Here is a 22,076-nt window from a genome sequence, read left to right on the forward strand (position 1 = left end):
GGTGCAAGGGAAATATGCCAAAGAAAGAAAGAAAAATTAGGAGAGAGAGAAACAATAGTCAGAACAAAGACCTCGGTTTTCAGGAAAGTTTTGAAGCGCAAGTAGGAGAGGTGAAGGGGTTCAAGTAAGGAATTTTAGAACGTGAGACCTGGTTGGCTGAAGGCAATTGGAGCTCGGACTTTAACAGGTTACTAAGATTGCAAATGGCCTCATTGAGCCTGAGAAGTACCCGTATTAGGTAACTGGAGTTGGTCACTAGTGTATGGACCAGGCCCATGGCCTGTAAACTACTCTCTGTTTGGGGCTGGTTTGGATGAATAAAAATTACAATCCGAAACAAAAACAGATATCCCTGGAGAAATTCAACAGGTCTGGCACCATCTGTGGATGGAAAGCAGATGCTGCCATACTTAGTGAGTCTCTCCAATTTTTGTTTCTGTTTCAGATTATCTGCATCTGTGTTTTTATTTCAAAAATCATGATCTGGATTGTAATGTAAATCTGCATTTTTACTATTTATGACAGGCACTCATTAATGGGATCTTCTAATGAATAAGTTGGTGCACTGATATTAATGTCTTAATTAATGCTATTCCTTCTCATCATTGTTAATTTCTTTCAGAACAAAGGTTCCCTCCAGTTTGAGGACAAATGGGATCTTATGCGCCCCATTGTTCTAAAACTGTTACGGCAAGAATCTGTGACAAAGCAGCAATGGTTCGACTTATTTTCGTAAGTATCTGAATTACTTAAAATCTAACAGATTATAAAAATATTAGGACACACTTGTTTGTTCAGTAGGGTGCACTACTGCCTGCCATGATGGCTCATCCATGATTCCAGCCAATATTTTCAGCAAACAGATTATCTTGAAGGTTGGTGAGGAGATTGCAAATGAGACTTGAATGCAAATACTGTAACAGGCCCTGGACATCAACTGTTGTGATGAGGCTCATTGCCTCTGTGATAAATGAAAACAAAGTCTGCAGTTTGGACTACAAATTTAAATTTTGTGGGGTCAGGATAAATAATTTCCTAAATTCCAAGAACCAAGATAGATAGGGTAGATCACCAGACTTGGTAGAAATGACAAACAATAAAAGCAAGAAGCCAGTTGTGGGAGTGGTGTACAGGCCCACAAATAAGAGTGCATGGTAGGGTAGAGTAAAAAGAAATAAATAATAAGAGCTTGCCAGAAAGACAGGCAGATAATCATGGGAGATGTTAAATCTACTGGACTGGAAATGTTGGATGGCAAAGCGAACCTAAATGAGGAATTTTATGCAATGTTTCTTAGACAGCATGCTCTGTCTAGAGCTGAGCAGGGAGGAGGCTACGTTTGATATGGTATTAACTAATGAGGTAGGATTAATGAACTCATAATGAAGGTGCCCCTGGACAGCAGTGACCATAGTGTAACTGAACTTTATATTCAGTTTGAGGGAAAGAGTAGTGAATCTAACAATTTTAAAGTAAGTTGATATAATAGTAGAGATAATGGGAACTGCAGATGCTGGAGAATAGCAACTATGAGAGCGTGAAAGCAGAATTGGCTAAAGTCAGTTGGCAAATTAGGTTAAAGGATATGTCAATAGAGATGCAGTGACAGACATTTAAAGAGGTATTTCAGCATACACAGAATAGATACATTCCAACGAGCAAGAAAGAATCCAAGGTATGGACTCACAGGACATTGGTTAGGCCACTTTTGGAAACCTGCATTCAATTCGGGTCTCTTTGCTAAAGGAAGGATGTTAAATTTGTAAATCTTCTCTGAACCCTTTTCAAGGATGTTGCTAGGGATGGAGAGTTTGAGCTTGGAGAGAGGCTGATTAGGCTGGGGTGTTTTCCCAGAAGAGTTGGAGGCTGGGAGCTGACCTTCTAGGGTCTACAAAATCATGAGGGATATAGACAGGGTGGATAGCAAAAAGATTTTTCCCCCAGAGTGGAGGACTCAATTACTAGGGGTCATAAGTTCAAAGTGAGAGGAGGAAAGTTTAAGGGAGATGTGCGCAGAAAGTTCTTTACACAGAGGGTGGTGGGTGCCTGGAACGCGTTGCCAGCAGAGGTGGTAGATGCAGACACGTTAGCGTCTTTTAAGATATATTTGGACAGGAACATGGATGGACAGGGAGCAAATGGACACAGACCCTTAGAAAATAGATGACAGGTTAGACAGAGGATCTTGATCAGCGCAGACTTGGAGGGCCGAAGGGCCTGTTCCTGTGCTGTAATTTTCTTTGTTCTTTCTTTGCTCTTTGTTCTAGAGGTTTATAAAATCATGAGGAGTATGGATAGGGTGAATAGTTCAAGTCTTTTCCACAGGATAAGGGAGTCCAAAACTAGAGGGAATAGGTTTAGGGTGAGAGGAGAAAAATTAAAAAGCATCTTCTTCACACAGAAGTTGTGCATGTATAGCATGAGCTGCCAGAGGAAGTGGTGGAGTCTGATAGAATTATTACATTTAAATGGCATCTCGATTGGTATATGAATAGGAAGGGTTAGGCGGGATATGGGCCAATTGCTAGCAAATGGAATTAGATTAATTTAGGATATCTAGTCTGCATGGACAAGTTGGACCAAAGGATCTGTTTCTATGCTATACATCTCCATGACTCTATGATAATCTAGTTAACTAGGAATGTGAAAGATAGTATTATCTTAAAAGAGAAAGCATACAGTTGTACAAAGACAGGTCAGATGATTGGATGGAATTTTTTTTAAAAAAAGCAAAGAGCCAACACATCAATTAATAAAGAAGAAATTATTTAGAATATGAGAGAAAACTACCTAGAAAAAGATTAACCAAGTTAGCTTTGGTACTATGGAAAATGAGACTGGAGAATTAATAATTGAAAACAAAGAAGTGGCAGAGAAATTGCACAGGTATTTTTCATCCGTACTCTTGATTATAGAGGATACAAATGACATCCCAGAAGCAGTGGTAAATCAGTAAAAGAATAGGAGGGAGGAATTCAGGAAAATCACAATCACCAAAAAAGTGGTGGTCAACAAATTGTTGGAGCTGTGGATTGATGTGTGCCCATGTCCTAATGGACCTGATCCTAAGGTTTCAAAAACAGTGACTAGTGAGCTAGTGGATGTATCAGCTTTCATTTGCCAAAATTCCCTAGACTCTGGACAATGCCTCTAGATTGAATGATTATAGAAAGCAGGAAACTAATTGGCTAGTTATTTTCTCAATGACCAATGTCAAACAATTAGAAACAATCATTGCTTAAAACAAGGCACTTGGATAAGTTCAAGGCAACAAGGCAGAGTCGATATGGTTTTGTGGAAGGGACATAATGTTTGACCTGTCCATTGGAGTTCTTGAAGTAATGCTTGCTGTGGAGAAGGGGGAGCTAGTGGAAGTATTATACCTAGATTTCCAGAAAACATCTGGTGAAATGTCACATCAAAGTAAATTTCAGGAAATAAAATCTCATAGTTTAGCATGGTGGCAGAGACATATGATTGGCTGGCCAGCAGGAAGCAGTGAGTGAACATGCATGAATTATTTTAGGTTGGCAAAATATAACAAATAGTGTGCCCACAGGCATTGATATTAGGAGAAATTTATATAAGTTACTTAGATAAAGGAACAATTGCTGAAAATCACTAAGAAAGTAAGTTGTGTAAAGGACATGAGGCTGCAAAAAAAAATTAAGGGAGAGGGCACAGATGTCGTAAATGGAGGATAATGTGGACAAATGTGAATTTTCCATTTTGGCAGGAAGAGTGTTTTTTAAAATTACCTAAATGATGGCAGATTGCAGAGCTCTGTGGTGTAGAATGATCTGCGTGTCCTTGTGCATGAATTCAAAAACGTTATTGCTTAAATACAGCAAGTAATTAGGAATGTTATAGGATGTTATCGTTTTATGAAAGAAATTTAAAGCAAAAGATAAGCTAGCATTTTCTGGAGTTTATAAGAGCAAGAGGTTGAAAAATACAAGTGATCTTGGCACTATGGAAAATGAGACTGGAGAATTAATATTAGAAAACAAAGAAGTGGCAGAGAAATTGCACAGGTATTTTTCTTTTCCTTTTCTTTTATTAGAAAATCTGGAATTACAGGTCATTGCTTAAAATTCAGGGATTGCTTATTTAAAACAAAAGTTTGATTTTTTTTTTTCTGGGGGTCATGAATTTTTGGAACTCTTCCATAAAAGATGGTAGAAGCAGAGTCGTTGAAAGTTTCAAGGCAGAGGTAGATAGATCCTTAAGCAAGGGAGTGAAAAGTTATCCGCATTGGTGGGAATGCAGATTTGAGATTACAGACCAATCAGCCACAGTCTTGTTGAAGGTGGAGCAAGCTCAAGGGACTGAATGACCTATTCCTATTTCATACATTTGTATGCTTCTTTTTACTGTGGAACGTTTGAAATTTAATTCCTCTGATCTTTTGGTGTAACAACATTTGGCCCAGAACTATGCAGAGTTCCTAGCATATGACATTGCAATGGTGCAAATAATTTTTAAAAAGCCCTGTGGCATATTACCAATATACTTGCTGTACGTAGGCAGGTATTTGGGGTGCTTCCTGTTACTTTTGACCAGAATCCTGAAAGTGGGGTGAACCGGAACCTAGATTGTTATCTCCTGTCTACTCCAGCTCTGTAAAATAACATGAGGAAAATTATCCTTCGTGTTTTTGGTGTTTTCCCATCATCTATTTAAAGTGAATTAAGACCGAATATTCCCTGCCTTCATTAAAGAATTCTGGAAGACTTTCCAATAAAGGAATAAAAGAAAAAAAAACTCGTTATAGAATTACAGTGAAGTTTAGTATGAGTCTTAATGCAGTTTCACAGTTCAGATACTGAGAACCCTCATCGCTTCCTTTGCAGTGATATGGCATCTTCAGAACCCCTGACTCTTACAATATGTTTCAACCTATCTATAATCTTTACAAGTTCAGCAAACCAATTTAATACTACTCCATTTGGAAACAGTGCAGTATTATTTGATTTTATTTGTATTCAATCAGCCCATTCGCTAGCCAAGCTATATTTAAGTAAGATTCAGATTACTTGTATTTTGTTGTTCATTCTGTACAAAAAATGTTTGGTTAACTTACTTTCCTGTTTACAAGTCATTTCATTTCCAGTTCCAAAAATGAAATAAAATATTTAGTACATATTAAACAAATGACTTCAAGTTGTGGTTTACTTCTGCTGAAGTTGTTGTCTGTTGTGTTCATCTAGAATTTTACATTGTAAGTACTGCTGTTTTCTTATAGAGATGTTCATGCTGTCTGTCTGTGGGATGATAAGGGTCCAGCAAAAATTCATCAGGCTCTCAAAGAAGACATTCTAGATTTTATCAAACAAGCTCAAGCTGTAAGTCAGAATTTTTCTACAAGAGGTATTTGTGTATTGAATATTGTTACCTTTTAGTGCTTTAGTATAGTTATCACAAGCAGAATATAAAAGTTGGGAATTTATTGTAGAGGGACAAAGAGGTGCTGTTTCTGGCTTCCAAAAGTTGGAAATTGTGCTGCAGGTAAATATTTAATATCACTAACTTGCAGTAAGATCAGCACTTAGTTTTAGTATTCCATCTTTAAACTAAGGTGATTGATACATTGACAAAATAATTAAAGAACAAAAGCAAATTTATACAGGGGTGGTCCAGTGTGGGTGGTGTGCAGCAACTATAGCATGTTGGTATTTGTGGAGAGCACCACAACTGCAGACAACTGAATACTAACAGGAGATAGCAAGAACTGCAGATGTTGGAAGTCAGTCAAGCAGTGTGGAGCTGGAGGAACATGGCAGATCAGGCAGCATCTGAGGAGCAGGAAGGCTGACATTTCGGGTCAGGATCCTTCTTCAGGACTGGGGCGGGGCAAGGGAGCTCAGTAATAAATCAGGTATGGGGGGAATGTGGCTGGGTGAAGATAGGTGGGGTGGTGATAGTGGCTGCAGGTAGGGGTTTTTGGAGATTGGTCAGTGGGAAGAGTGGGGTGGATACGGGAGAAGGAAGATGGACAGGTAGTGTCAGGTCAAGGAGGTGGGGATGAGAGGGAGGGCTGGACATTGGGATGAGGCTGTGGGGTCGGGGGGGAGATTTTTTGAAGCTTCTGGTGTCCTGGCAAAAGAATCACAATACATGCCCCACAATGTTATAAACAAAGCCCTACTTTTTAAGAACATTTTTTTATATTTGCATTTTACTACTGTATTAACCGTTAATAGAAACTTTTAAGGGCATCCCATGTCCAGCCCTCCCCCTCATCCCTGTCTCCATGACCTGACACAATCTGTCCATCTTTTTTCTCGCGTATCTGCTCCACAACCCCCTACCTGCAGCTACCTTCCAAAATGCACCTATGTTTGTCCAGCACCCCCCCTCCCCCCACTCAGTCCTGATGAAGGGTTTTGACCTGAAACATCAACTTTCCTGCACCTCTGATGTTGCCTGACCTATTGTGTTCCTCAAGCTCCACGCTGTATCGAGTGAATACGAACATATGAGTTAGGAGAAAGAGTAGACCATTTATTTCCTTGTATGTGCCATCATTTAATAAGATCATGAATTATCTAATTTTGGCCTCCACTTCACATTTCAGTCTACCCACTGATTGACTATCAAGGAACTGAAAGACTAAGAAACTCTGCTGTAAAACAAAAATAGTCAATAACCTTACCTTGGCCACACTGAGTAAGATTTTTAACTCTGAGCAAAACACAATTTCTTCTCTTCTTAGTATTAAATGGGAGACTCTTTTATCTTTAATCTGCCCCCTAGTTTTATTCTCTCTCTCAAAGAGAATCATCATTTCAGCATCAATCCTTGTCAAAGTTCCCTTCTAAATGCCAGTGAATAAAGATGCAAACTGTCCAAGCTTCATAAAATGGGGCCCCAATCCCAGGTACTACTTGAGTTAACCTTCCTTGAACTGCCTGTAACACATTTATATCTTTTCTCAAATATGGAGACCAAAACTGTATACAATATTCCAGGCTCCAGAACACCAATACCCTATGCCAGCAGATCTCAACCTTTTGTATCTTGCATGCTACCAACCAACTTGTTTTTTAAAAAAATACCCTGTCCCACCATGTTACAGACAAAACCCTGCTTTTTAAGAATGTGTTGTTTTTATGTTTGTGTTTTAGTGTTGTGTTATCTGTTACTGGAAAATTTTAAGGGCATTAAAATTACATTGATTTTTGCTGAAAAGTTTTTTCGCTTAAATTATTTTTTAAAAATTATTTTGTCAGTAGTGACAAGCATCTGGTTGTATTTTATTTATAAGCGAGTCAATTCTTGAGGCCTTAACATTTCCCACTGGTTGAGGAAAAACTGCCCTATACTACTGCAGTATCTACATTTTTATTCCATTCCTCTTGTAATAAACAGCGATATTCCATTTACCTTTGATGTTACTTGCTGGAAAATGTATTGTGATTCTTTTGCTAGGACACCAGATGTCTTTATCTTAGTTTTCTGCAAACTCTTTTCATTTAAATAATATGCTGCCTTTCTGTTCTACATGCTAAATATCACATTTTTCCACATTATACTCCTCCTGCCACTCATTTAAGTTATCTATATTTCTTAGCAGAATTCAGGTAAGAAAGTAAGTTATAAAGAGAACACTTGTTTTTGTATCGTCAGCAAATTTAGCAATGCGTGCATTAGGTTCCTTCATTGGCTCAAATTAAGGTAAGTTTTCAGCACACTGATTTACTGAAGCAGTCTGTTTGTTACACCCTACTAACCTGAAGATGTTCCGTTTATGTCTACTGTCTGCTGGTTAATTAAATAATCCTCTGTCCATGCAAAATGCTATCTCAATGGCATGGTGTCTCATTTTGTTGAGTAACTTTCGATGCAGCAACTTGTCACATGCTTTCTGAATATCTTAAATATAAACGTCCCCAAGTTCCCCTTTATCTATGTTGATCGTTATTTCCCAAAAAAACTTCTCTAAGATTGCTCATTCATAAACCCATAATTGACCTGACTGATAACATCCACAATAATTGTCTGTATCCCTGGGAGCATCAGCTAAAGGTTATTCAGCTTCAGTCTGAGGTGTAGATGTTGCCAGGAATTTGGAAAAGGAAGAGTTACCTGTTCAGATTAATTTACATACAGTATCACCTGGAGTAGTACAGATATGATTTGTGGCCAGAAACAGGAGATGTAACTGAGTCAAGCGAATAAGGGAGTGATAGTAGCCATTGCGAAGAAGCCTAGGTCCTTACCCAATGGCTATCAACTTTTGGCTATCTGAACAGATGACAGTGAATCTGCAGGTTATATGAAAACACTGACCAGGCACATTAGTATGAGCAGTACAATTTTAAATGAATGAGTAAATAGGACTGTGATAGTATTAACGCATGGTATTGTTGGGGCTCAGTATTGGTTTTAGACACTCTACCAAATCTCTTCTCAATCATCTCTTTAAGGAGGCAAACCACAATATATCCAATATCCAATCTCCAATCTATCCATGTAGTTAAATCCCTCGTCCCTAGAGAATTCTTAAATTCTACATCATCTCTTAAACACTTTGCATCCTTTCTATGTGTGATGCCAAGAATTGAACATATTTTCAGAGATGCATTGTCAATAGTGAAGTGCTGCAAGAATCAGTGCTGGGGCAACAAAAGTTGATAGCTTAATTCCTGGTATGAGAGAATTGTTCAATGAAGAGAGGATGAGTTTATTCTGAAGGTTAGTTGAATGAGAATTAGTTTCATTGGTGTACACCAGATTCTCAGAGTTTGAATGGAGCATCTGCTGAGAGGCATTTGAGGTCTGTAATTCGAGTGCATAGTCTTAAGATAAGGGGATGACCATTTTGAACTAAGGTGAAAGTTTTTTTATTATCTGTACCCCAGATGGCAGCAGATGTTCAGTTTTTGAGTATTTTCAAGACTGAGACTTATGGTCACTTGAAAGAATAAGAGGATATGGGGATCCTGCGGTTAAGTGGAATTTAAGGTACAGATCAGCCACTGTCTTATTGATTAATGGGATGCAGTCAAGGGGCTCTCTGCCATGCCCCTATTTCTTATGTTCTTCAGATTTTATTCACTAAACATATGTGTAATGTCTCATTTAAATCCTAGATAAACATTAAACTGCATGCTGCCTCAAAGTTTTAATGCAGTTGCTGTGTACTATTCAGAACATTAACTTCTATTTATCTTTATGGTGGCTTTATTTCTTGTATCAATAGTCTGTACAACTACTCGTCAGAAGTTTGTATTTGTGGTTGAGAGAATTGATTTCCAGATGCACATATTTTCTCTATTTGCACAGTGTTTTTCAGCTGGTACAAGGACCACAAATTAGACTGTTCATTTGAAAGTGTGAAATTTGAACAATATCAACAATCTATCCCAAGATCATTTAATTAAATTGCTTCAAAGAGAACTAACTTGATGCTATTCAAATCCCATTTAATCTCATTTTGAAATTACGAATGGTTTATAGTTTTGCATGCACGAATCTACTATTTTTTTATAAAACAAAACTCCACAGAGGCTGGTATCCTGTCAGCAAGTCATCCTTTGTTTACATGTCTGACACTTCTGTTCTTACCTATCGGTCAGGGCCCCCTGATTGGGCCAGGTTAACAGTCCCAAGCAGGGACTGCTTCTGAGGTCTGACATATTCTGAGGTCCACCTGGCTGACCGCGTCATAAATATTACAGTAAGCAACTCAAAATGTTGAAGTACTCTAAATATATTTTTTGTAATAAAAAATTACAGGTTGACATTAAATGTTATAATCTCAGCTGATTTTAGTACTAGATCACTCAGATTCCAGGCTGAAATCCAGCTAGATAGATCATAGTTTGTTCTCTGCTAACTACTTAATAGCTCATAGCCGTATAGTCAATTAACCTCGAGTGGTTGTTTCTCAGCCTCTTGTGTTAGCTTTCCAACTGTCCACCCTCTTTATATCTCTTCCTTTCGCAGCCTTTCCGCATTTTGAGGCCTTGAACATCAGCAAATGTACCCAAATTCCTTGTATTTCCCAAGCATCATTATCTTCATGGGTTTTCCTTACTGTGCTTGATAACAATTATCTCAAAATACAAATGTGAGAACCCAAGTACTTCAATTTATTGTTAGTTATAATAGCTGTTAGGAATATTCAGAAAGGATTACATGTCTGGAGAGTACTTGTTATGCTTCATTTACTAGATGAAATGTACCATCCCTCCTTACAAAGTCTGTTTTAGAGTATTGCTTAGAATTAGTGTTTTTGTGGTCTTTGTCAAAATGATACAAAACAAAATGCTGTGGTTGTTGGAAATCTGATTTGGAGTAAATAACATATGTTGTTTTTTATCCCCCAGAGAGTGCTGAGTCACCAGGATGACACTGCTTTGCTGAAAGCTTACATTGCAGAATGGCGGAAATTCTTCACACAGTGTGACATCTTGCCGAAACCTTTCTGCCAGTTAGAAATAACTTTAATGGGCAAACAGGGCAGTAATAAGAAATCCAATGTCGAGGACAGTATTGTAAGAAAGGTATGGAGCTGAACATTTAATACTTATCTGAGTTACTGCAAAGTTACAGCATTGATCTCTAATATTTTCTGTTTTAATACAGTCAAACATTGGGGAGGCAGTGGCCTAGTGGTATTGTCACTGGACTGTTATCCCAGAGACCACGATAACGCTCTGGGGACCTGAGTTCATATCCTGCCGTGGCAGATGGTGGAATTTGAATTCAATAAATATCTGGAATTAATAGTCTAATGATGACTGTGTGTCCAGAGTTGATTGTCAGGAAAGACCCACCAGGTCACCACTGTACTTTAGGGGAGGAAACTGCCATCCTTACCTGGTCTGGACTAAATGTGACTCCAGACACACAGCAATGTAGTTGACTCTTAACTGCCCTCTGGGCAATTAGGGATGAGTAATAAATGCTGCCTGGCTTGCGACGCCCTCATCCCATGAATGAATAAAGAAAAAAAGCATTGCTTTAAAGAGAAACAGTTCTATGTAGCTCAGGTACAACACATTAATGATTTTTAGAATACAATTGTCCTTTTTTTTAATAAGCAACATTATCATCTGACTTGCCACAGGCAATGTCACAGGAGATCAAGCTATATATATTGTGAATGTTTCTTAAAATGGTGCGCAACTGTTATACTTGCAAATCTGATGTTTTTAACATTATCTTCAAGAAGTAAAGAAACATTTTTGTTCATGATTTTGACCTAGAGCATAACATTAACACACAATTTGCATGCTGTAAAATCATTTCAGAATACTTGCGAGTAATTGCAATTAGCTGGATTCTCTTTAAGAATCTTAAAGGAACAGGTCAAGTTGACAGAAAATATCACAACTTTGGTCAGGACCCTGCTTTGCCCTTAAGCAATGCCTGGCAAATCTAACTTGTAGACTTAGCAGCTGCAGTTTGTTTGCTTATGCCTTACACTACCATGAATACTTCTGTTTAAACTCAAATTTACTTGCATACCTTTGCATTTTTGGACATACAAAATAGGAGCAGAAGTAAATCATTCAAGTTGCTATGGTGTACAATAAGATCATAGCTGATCTGTTTTGAGGACTGTATTCCATCCAGTCCTATTAACCTGTGATTCCCATGCCTAATAAGAATTTAAACACTTGTATCTTCAAAATTCTTGATGTCATGACCTATGCTGCCTTCTAAGGCAGAGTTCCAAAGTGTCTCAACCCTCACAGAGAGAGAATTTCTCCTCATTTCTGCTCTGAAAGGGTGATCCCAAATTTTAAAACAATGCTTTCGAGTTCTGCACTCATCCACAAGAGGAAGCATTCTTTCCACATCCACCTTATGAAGATCATTCAAAATCATAGAATCCCTACAGTGTGGAAACAGGCCCTTCGGCCCAACGAGTCCACACCAACCCTTGGAGCATTCCACCCAGACCCATCCCCCTATAACTCACACACACCTGAACACTATCTCATGTACAATTAATCAAGACATCCTTACTCTTCTAAACTCCAGTGAAAACAAGCCCGGTCTATGCAACCTATCCTCATGAGACAATCTTCACCCAGGAATCAATCTAATAAAATTGTTCTGTACTGCCTCCAATGCATTTATGTCCTTTCTCATGTGGTCACCAAAACTGTATGCAGTATTCAGCTTGTGGCCTCATCAGTGCCCTTTGAGATGTGACATCTTTACTTTTCTGTTCAGTTCTTATAATAAAGGAGATTATGCCCATTGGCATTCTCGATTACATTACTGTGCCTGCCCATATGAACAATTTGTTTCTTAAACACCAGAATGTCTATAACTCTCAAATTCTACAGCCGTTATCACTTAGTAATACTCCAATTTATTATTCAGTCTGCCAAAGTGAACAACTTCCCGCTCTTCCAACTACTGTAAGACCTGGGAGTAGAACTGTGCCATTTGGCCCATCAAGTCTGTTCTGCCATTCAACAAGATCACGGCTGGTCTGATCATCCTCAGCTCTACTTTCCTGTTCCAAACCCACACCCTTTTATTACCTTTTTAATGATTTAAAAACTATCAATCTCAGCCTTAAATGGACTTAATGACCCAGCTTCAGTAACCCTCTGCAAAAAAGAATTCCACAGATTTCCTCCCCTGAGAAGAAAATGCTCCCTATTTCTGTCTTAAATGGATAACCACTTACTTTGAGATAATGCCCTCCTTACCCTAGAGAATCCCACAAGGGAAACACACTAACTGCATCTACCTTGTCCGTTCCCGAAGAATCATGTGTTTTAATAAGATCTCATACACTAGGACCCCCAAATGCCCCTCTGCTCCATCTTCTGGCAATCTTTTGACATATAAATAGTATTCAGCTCTTCGATTGTTACTTTCAAAGTGCACAATCTCATTTTCCCGTATTACATTATATCTGCCAAGTTTTTGTCCATTCACAAACCTGTCTGTATCCCTTTGTAGGCTCCTTGTCATCCTCACTACTTGACGTCCCACCGATTTTGTGGTACCTGCAAACTCGGTGATAGTATATTTACTTGTGTTATCCAAGTCACCATCCTGAAAATGTCCCTTTTAGCCAACGCTCTATTGAATTTCGGGTCGAGACCCTTGTTCAGAAATGGGGGAGTGGAAGGGGATTCTGAAATAAATCGAGAGAGAAGGGGAGGTGGATAGAAGATGGATAAAGGAGAAGATAGGGTGAGAGGAAACAGACAGGTCAAAGAGGCAGGGTTAGAACCAGAGAAGGTGAATGTAGGTGGGGAGTTAGGGAGGGTATAGGTCAGGTCAAGGAGGCGGGATGAGGGAGAGGCTTGAGGTGTGAGGAATGGTTGGGGGTTGGGGAAGGGGAGATTTTGAAGCTTGTGAAGTCCACATTGATACCCATGGGCTGCAGGGTTCCCAAGCGAATGACGAGATGCTGTTCCTGCATCTTTCAGGTGGCGTCATGGCAATGCAGGAGGCCCAGGATGGACGTGTCGTCCGAGGGTTTTGGTTGGGGTCAGGGGATGTTGAAATGGTTTGCGACTGGGAAGTATAGTTGTTTGTTGCGAACTGAGTGTGGGTGTTCTGCAAAGCAGTCCCAAAGCTTCCACTTGATTTCCTCGATGTAGAGGAGGCCACAACAGGAACAGCACATTCAGTATATCACATTAACAGATGTGCAGGTGAATATCTGTTTGATGTGGAAAGTCTTCTTAGAGCCTGGGATCGGGGTGAGGGGGGAGGTGTAGGGGTAGGTGTAACACTTGCTTCAGTTGCAGGGAAAAAGTGCTGGGGTTGGTGGGGCTGGAGGCCCATCATATAGATATCAGCCTTGGTAACATTGGCATCTCTGAGTTAGATGATGGTGTTCAAGTTCTAGTCATGTGACTTGAGCATGTATTCTAGATTGCGTTAGTGAGGAAATGCTGTACTGTTAGGTGTCATTTTCATGTGCTGCAATAGAAATTGGAAGATGTGCAGAAGTTGATGGAAAACCTTTTTTTAAGGACATGGGGGAAGTGTTCACAGATACAGGATTTGCTTACCGTAATATCAGTCATCTCCCTTCAAATTGTATATGTAGAGTCAAGACCATGGTCATAGTCAGCTGAAATCTGGTGGAAGGTTGAGGGATTGAATAGACCAGTTTGGAAAGATATAGTTCATGTTCCATTTAAAAAGTTAGAAATCCTGTCCTTGTTTTTATATAATTTTATCCTAGTTGGCCTTTTATATGAGTTAAATATAGGGGAAGGCCAAGTGTAGTAATTTGATGAAAGTGGGTTCACTGCTGGTGGCTAGTTGAAACTCAAGGGGTGCAGATATTGTTCCATCTTTGATTTTTAAAATTGGACTGTGGTCATTAGGGAAATAGCCAAGCAGGTAGAAACAACTTGGCACTTTATGATTACAGTTTGTGCACTCTCAGATTTACATCCAAAGTTGGCTTTGGACAACACAAACACATTCAGCATGTGGCTTTCCAGAATGAGGAATGCCTGGCAGCTCTGCAAACAAAATCCTGTCATGAGAGGCAACCACACAAATGAACTGAAGAAAAAAATTAATCATCTTGTGGAGCTTGAACAGAGACTTAGTGGCTGCTCTGCAAGTATTCTCATCACTAAAACCACTAAACAGATCTCATTTATAAAAGAAGAGCATTACAGAATTACAGCTGTCAGGACTCCCAAAAAAACTCCTTTGGAAGAGAGGCTCCTGAAGTAAAGTTAATGGATGACACCACCATCCTTATGGAAGAACATTTGTGACAAAACAGAATAATTAGACAGCTGGCTAGTATCCGCAATATTGGGACTGGGATACTCGGATCATGCAAGCCAAAAGATTTGCAGATGTGCAAGACAACTGTCCAGCCAGGGGCTCACCATTGGGCTAGTCAAGCCCATCATTGAAATTACATTGGCTGGAGATATATGTCCCAAATCAGTTAAAGGGACTTAGTTAAACAGAGAGCAACTTCTAAAGGTAAGAGCCACATAAACATTGGTGAGACGAAAAGAAGGCCAGCTTGAAGAAGCATATTTTGTACTACTGAAATTTTATATAGAAGAAACTTTGAGAAAATTTGTGAAATTTGCCAATGTTTCGGACATGAGGAAATCAGACCAAAATGAAGCCAATAGAGGGAGGATAAGTGAAGTTAAGCATTAAAGGGATTGGTAGAAATGGTGTGGCAGATTCAGATGGGATATGCTTTTGAAAAACTGTATATCCACAAGACAGATACCTCTCAAATCTATTGCTCCTTCTCTCTTTGTCTGAAGTCTAAAATCATTCCAAGTGCATTTAAAAACAGTTGAACAGTCCTCAACCCAAATCTGAAGACTCAGATCTTCTGAAGAACATAGATAACTGGCACATCTCCCAATATTACTTCATCTCTCCACAAAAGTTATGGCCAAAAGACTGAATGACACGGTAGAAATAAGCCCTAGCAAAGAGGTTCCTTGTCACAACCCCTGGATATAATGAAAATATTGCTATCATTCTAGCTGCCAAGGAAATGAAACATAGAAAATAGGAGGAGTAGTCATTTGGGTCTTTTAGCCCTGCTGTGTCATTCAATATGATCATGGTTGATCATCCGACACAGTATACTGTTCCTACTTAGTCCCCATACCCTTTCATCCCTTTAGCACTAAGAACTGTATCTATCTCCTCTTTGAAAACATTGTGTTTTGGCCTCAACAGCTTTCTGTGACAGTGTGTTCCACAGGCCTACCTCTCAAAAAGTGCAAAAATTCCTTCTCAGTCCAAAATGGCCTGCCCATATCATGCATATCCTTAAATTGCGATCCCTGATTCTGGACAGTCTAATCATTGGGAAACTCTTCTCTACGGGTTTACTCCAACTAGTCCTGTTAGAATTTTATGGTTTCTATGAGCTCTCCCACCCCATGAATTCTTCCAGTGAATATTATTCTTATCGATCCAGTCCCTTTTTATGCGTCATTCCTGCCATCCCAGGAATAAGCCGATACACCTATGTTGTACTCCCTCCATAGTCAGAACACCCTGTCTCAAATAATGAGACCACACCTACACAGAGTACTACAGGTGTGGTCTTACAAAGGCTGTGTGCAATTGCAGCAGAATATCCCGGGTCATGTACAGCCAGTTCTCCAATAACACGATAGTTGTGTTCTTTTACGACCTTGCGCTATAGAAAATCTCATAGAAAAATCACATTATAGAGAAATTGCTGTAGAAAATCATTATACTGTACTGTAGAAAGTTCAAGTTATCCAGCAGTGTCCAACATTCATCAGTCGCATTATAGCCATTTTGCATTAACGAAACACGCGTTAAAGCAGAATTACCTGTACTCGAATCCTGTCGCTCTGAAGGATGCCATACCATTTGCCACCTTCATCACCTGCTGTTTCTGCATGCTTGCTTTCAGCAGGTGGTGTACACGGACATCCAGACTTTGTTGTTCCTCCACTTTCCTAATCTACCCCCATTCAGATAATAATCTGTCTTCCTGTTTTTGCTATCAAAGTGGATAACCTGACATTTATCCACATGCATCTGCTCTTGAAAGTTTAAAAGTGTAAGAAATCAGTCAGAAGCTTCACCATTTAAAATAGTAGTGAATTGTTGAGCATGTAGCTGATGCAGTCCAGGGGTAGAGCTTTGGTGCTAACATCACAATGTCCAGGATTAACAGGCAGCTGATTGATAATCTTTAATTGATTCTACTTTATACTGTCTTAGACCGTTGTAAACTTTTCATAATACTGTAATACTGTAAGTTATTGATATGTAACTGCCAATTTGCCCACTGTAAGTTGCTTTCAGAATAAAAGTAAAAAGAATAATATTTTGCAGATTAAATTTCCTACTGGTCTTCAGTTATTTAAAAAAACAAATTCAAAATTAATTAAATAGAATAGGGAACCAGGCCACATGATGTGTTTTACCTGCACGATGTGAGAGCTGTTGGACCCCAATTTGGTTTATAGTGACCACATCTGCAGCGAGTGTTGGCCACTCCAATAACAGCAGCTCAGAGTCGATGAGCTTGATTCTGAGCCTTCAGCACTGCAATATGTCAAGGAGGGGAAGGTATTACTTGAGCATTCTTTGTTTTAGGAGACTGTCACATCCCTTAGATTAATTACCCTGAATTTAGCTAGTGGTTAGGGAATAGGAGGGTGAAGCAGGTACGGAGATCTAAGAGGTAGTGCTGAAGGAGCATCAGCCCTTGTCCTTGTCCAGTGAGGTTCAAGATTCTTGCTCCATTTGTGGACAAAAGCAAGAACTGTAGGGAAGATTAGCAAGCTGACCAGAGCACTATCGGACAGGGAGCCACTTAAGATAGGGAAGAAAGAAAAAAGTGTAGTTTTAATCAGAGATAGTATAGTCAGGGAGAGAGATTCTGCTGATGAAATTAAGAGGAGCTATGGGTTAAATTAGAAAGCAGAACCAAAAACATCTCTGGATTACTACCTGAGGCATGAGCTGATTGACACAAGGTCAGCAAGATTATGAAAATAAACATGTGGCTCAGTGATTGGTGTGGGAGAAATGGGTTCAAGGTCTATAATTCCCTGTTTTCTCTTTTTTTTAAATAGTGGGGTTGCGTGAGCCGTCCGTAATCTATAGGAACTATTCCAGTCAATAGAATCTTGAAAGCTGACCATCAGCGCATCTACTATTCTAGGGGCCCCTTCCTTAAGTACTCTAGAATGTAGACTACTGGACCCTGGAGATTTATCAGCCTCTAGTGCTGTCAATTTCCCCAACACCATTTCCTTACTAACACTGATTTTTTTTTTCCAGTTCCTCCCTCTTTCAAGACCCTTGGTGCCCAACATTTTTCAAATGCATTTGTGCCCTCCTTTGTGAAGACAGACTTCTACTTGTTTAATTCCACACCATCTTTTTTCGACCCCCATTATAACTCACTTTTTTATGGTTGTAAGGGACATTTGTTTACTTTCAATAATCTTCTTTTCCTCTTCTCATTCCTGTAGAAACTTTTACAGATCGTTTGTATATTCCCTGCAAGCTTACTCTTGTACTCTATTTCCCCTCTTAATCAACCTCTTTGTCCTCCTTTGTTGAAATCCAAACTGCTCCCATTCCTCAAGTCAACTGCTTTTTTTGGTCCATTTGTATACCTATTCCTTCCTTCTGATACTATCCCTAATTTCTCTTGTTAGCCATGGTCAGGCTGTTTTCCTTTTTTATTTTTCTATCACATAATAAAAATAAACATATACAGATCCGACTTTTGTAGATCTTGTCAACATGATCAGTTCAGTTCGGTGTTAAATATTTTTCAAATTATTATATAAAGTTAAACTCTCCTTGGAATTTACACCATTATTATCACGTTAATACCCAAATAGTACTACCATAAACTGAAGGTAACAACAGCAAGAGTTGCCCAATCAAAATAGAAAAGGGTGTGAAACAGGATGCCCTCTTATCACGTATACTCTTCAACTCCACCTTGGCATGTGCCCCCCAGAAGAGCAACTGAAGAATCTATTTGTCCCTGGTGATAAGACTCAATTTCTCTGTCCTGACCTTCATGAATAATATTGATGTCCTCAGTGACTCACATGGTGGGTTGGTGCGTAACCTGAAAGTTGTGTAATTATTTTATGACAATAATTGTCTTTAACATCAATAAATAAAGGGATTTTTACTCTAATATTTGAGGAGGACTTTTCTGTATAACCACCAGAAGAACTGCAGACTCCAGGAAGAGATCATAGCTATGTCCCACCTGGAGAAACAGAAAAATATGAGACCTCGGATGGACCCATTAGCCGCACTACCTGAGAATTATTGGGAAAAGAAGCTCAGGAACTAGATTTCTAGTTTAATAACAATCGCTCTTTGTCGAATGCAAACAATAGAAATACAATAAACGCACCTCATCCCAAAGTTGTATTACCACTCAATATTATCAAAAACTCCTAAAAACACATTAGTTATGCGGGTCTCAATTTTTAAAAATACGGCAAAACTCATCCACAAAGTTGCACTTTCTACCTCATACAGCTGATGGTGTTTTATACTCAAGCAATAGGAACGGGGATTTTTGTATGCCCAGCTTTGAGAACCACATTTTTTCAGACATTGACAAAAAGCATGAGACACTTCAAATTGTGTTCCAGGGATTCAGACATCCCTTCAGTTCCACAGCAGAGATAATACTGGTACCAGAGAGGGATAACAAAACCTAAAGATTCTCGTGGTAGTAGAACGGTTTGCTTCTGAGAAATATGGCAGGCCTTCACATGAACATAACACCAAAGAATCACAGTGGGATCTTTCATTCTCTCACGAGTAAAATCTGACGGTAAATAAATGGTATGGAGGGTGTGGGAGTTTGACCATTGGTTTTGTCTTGTTTGTCAAGCTGCATGATAAAGTATTGAATGCATGGTTCAATTTTGCTCATAATGTTGAGTTATTTAGATTGATTAGCCATTTGTTGTTACGCTGCAACTTATATTCATTCAGGTCAAACCTAACAAAGGGAAGGTCTGACACAATTAAATCTTGCTGTAGGTGTGAATACCTCTAGATTCCCTCATGCATCTCTTTAGATTTATGCCTGTTTGTGAAGAATACCAGACTAAAATACCATAATAAAGTCATGGACCAATACAGATATTCATAACCAAATTCAGACACAACACTCACGTAGGCGTGTTAAAACAAATAATGTAGAATTGTTAGGTAGATGGGATTCATTATGAGAGGAAGAATGCAGTACGTGTGATTGAGCTGGAGACTTGAATTTTTAATTTTTTTATTTGGTAACTTACCACATGCATTTGGCTATGGTCATCGCATAGACTCAGAAATTTGGAATTTCACATTCGTATATAACCTGTTAGTGTTTCTGGTGGAGGTCAACGCTTACTCTGAGTCAGATCACGGAAACAATAGGGTAACCTTTAGCTAATGTTCTGTGGCTGGTCCCTTAGAATATTAAACTTCCAGTCACAGTGCCACTTCCAGATTTAATACTGCAAGTAAATAGTGTCATTAAAATTTGTTCAATCATTAACAAAACTAAGCAGAACTTGAAAAGCAATCTTCACTGCATGCTGAATTTTAATTTTTTCAGCTTATGCTTGACACCTGGAATGAGTCAATTTTCTCAAATATTAAGAATCGTCTTCAAGATAGTGCAATGAAGTTAGTTCATGCTGAAAGACTAGGAGAAGCTTTTGACTCTCAGCTGGTCATTGGAGTCAGAGAATCATATGGTAAGACTTTATTGTAAGTAAAGTATTTCTCCTGGATTAAACAAATAATTTAATTTTAAAAACTGTCTGAAACTGGCAAAGTATTCTGTACAGAATATTGAATTTTGGCTAGCTCATAAATTAGAGTTTTATGTGTCAGCTCCTGAGTGATATTTTTATGTGGTCTTTTAGGAAAAGGGACACCTATTTACAATTCAGTTTGGATTCTGAGAAAGTTGATGAGTCCTGTGTCTGATCAGTCTGACCACTGTGCCACATTTGGGGCAGATGGTACTTGAAGGTTTGGCAGGTACATTATTTGAAAGTTTATTCACTCCCTCCAGCATCTTAACAGCACTTCTTGTTCCCAGCAAAGTCTGTTATCAGTGACTTTCCAAATTAATGTTCCGTTTCTTTTTGGTCAAAATCCAGGGACTCCCATGAGTCCATGGGTATGTTTGACTTCTTAGGGATGCTTTGAAGCCATCCTCGAAGCATTTCCTGTTTCATCCTCGGAGTGTCCAGATGTAACTGAGTTCTGAGTGGAGCCAGTTGTTTTCAGAATCTGATATCAGACATATGGATAACATATCCTGTCCATTAAAGCCATTTATGAATGGTTGACAGCTTGATGCTGACTAAATTTCACCTAATTATTGGAAATTTTCTCCCTAAATTGGTTGAAAGACGATGTTCCAAAGCTATATAAAATCTGTTAACATTACAAGAATTGACACTTGGGAGCTGGCTCATAGTAGCAATTAAGTGCATGAAGTTTTTAAATTTTAGAGTACTACAAATGTTGCAAAAATTATTATGCAAAATGTTTCTTGATTGGATTTTTTTCTTAAATTGCAGTCAACCTCTGTTCAAATCCAGAAGACAAGCTTCAAATTTATCGTGATAATTTTGAAAAGGCTTATTTAGATTCAACTGAAAGATTCTACAGGACACAGGCTCCATCTTACTTGCAACAAAATGGTGTACAAAATTACATGAAATATGTAAGTTAAATACTATGAATGAAATGCCATTATTTGTAAGTGAACTAATGGCATAATTTGATGAGAAAAATAGCAGTTCTTAAGAAATGTCATTATTATAACGGAATTGATTTCAGCAGGGGTCTGAGTAAGGGCCATATATTTAATCTCCATGCATAGCATTAGGTAAAGAAAGGATAGTCATACAGGACTTTTCACTATTGACTGTAATCAAGTGATTTGTTGTACGTGTGCGAGTTTGTAAATTGATATGCAAAGGTCAAAGCAGGCCATGTCAATAGAGATTTTCATTTATGTCTCCTGAGTGCTAATTTGCAGTTAATAGCATCCGTATCCATAAATGGAATTCACATGCCTAAGAGGGAAGGAGGAATAAAATAAAATGGTTCTATATTAAACGTGTAAAATCTCTTTTAAAGGCAGATGCTAAATTAAAAGAGGAGGAGAAGAGGGCACTTCGATACTTAGAAACTAGACGAGAGTGCAACTCCGTTCAGGCTGTAAGTATTTCTTTTGGAATTACAAATTGTCTATCTTACGGTATCTTCTCAGTGTTCCATGTTCTCCACCCATAGAATCATACAGTACAGATTAGGTCCTTTGGACCACCAAGTCTGCGCTGACATACTACTGTAAATCTACATTAGTCCCACTTCCAGCATTTGGCACATAGCCTTGAATATTATGACATTTCAAATGCTAATCCAAATACTTTCTAAAGGCGGTTAGATTTCCTGCCACAACTACCATCCCTGGTACAGCAATCCAGATTTCCTCCACCCTCTAGGTGAAAAGATTTTTCCTCAAATACCCCCGAAACCTGCTGTCTTTCACTTTAAAATTATGCTCCCTTGTTATCAACCCTTCAACTAAG

The 22,076-nt window shown here is 38.8% G+C and overlaps 1 protein-coding gene across 1 annotated transcript in view; it reads left to right on the forward strand.

The window, feature by feature from the left end:
* The window catches only part of LOC125453039 (cullin-5), a 112,173-nt gene that overhangs the window by 43,669 nt on the left and 46,428 nt on the right, over positions 1–22,076 (forward strand). The window contains exons 3-8 of the mRNA XM_048532088.1: positions 623–732; positions 5,246–5,345; positions 10,335–10,511; positions 20,078–20,219; positions 21,057–21,202; positions 21,622–21,702. Of these exons, the coding sequence (XP_048388045.1) occupies positions 623–732; positions 5,246–5,345; positions 10,335–10,511; positions 20,078–20,219; positions 21,057–21,202; positions 21,622–21,702 (756 nt within the window). The remainder of the gene's footprint in view (positions 1–622; positions 733–5,245; positions 5,346–10,334; positions 10,512–20,077; positions 20,220–21,056; positions 21,203–21,621; positions 21,703–22,076) is intronic.

The sequence above is a fragment of the Stegostoma tigrinum genome, chromosome 6, assembly GCF_030684315.1.
Source record: "Stegostoma tigrinum isolate sSteTig4 chromosome 6, sSteTig4.hap1, whole genome shotgun sequence".
NCBI classification, from domain to species: Eukaryota; Metazoa; Chordata; class Chondrichthyes; order Orectolobiformes; family Stegostomatidae; genus Stegostoma; species Stegostoma tigrinum.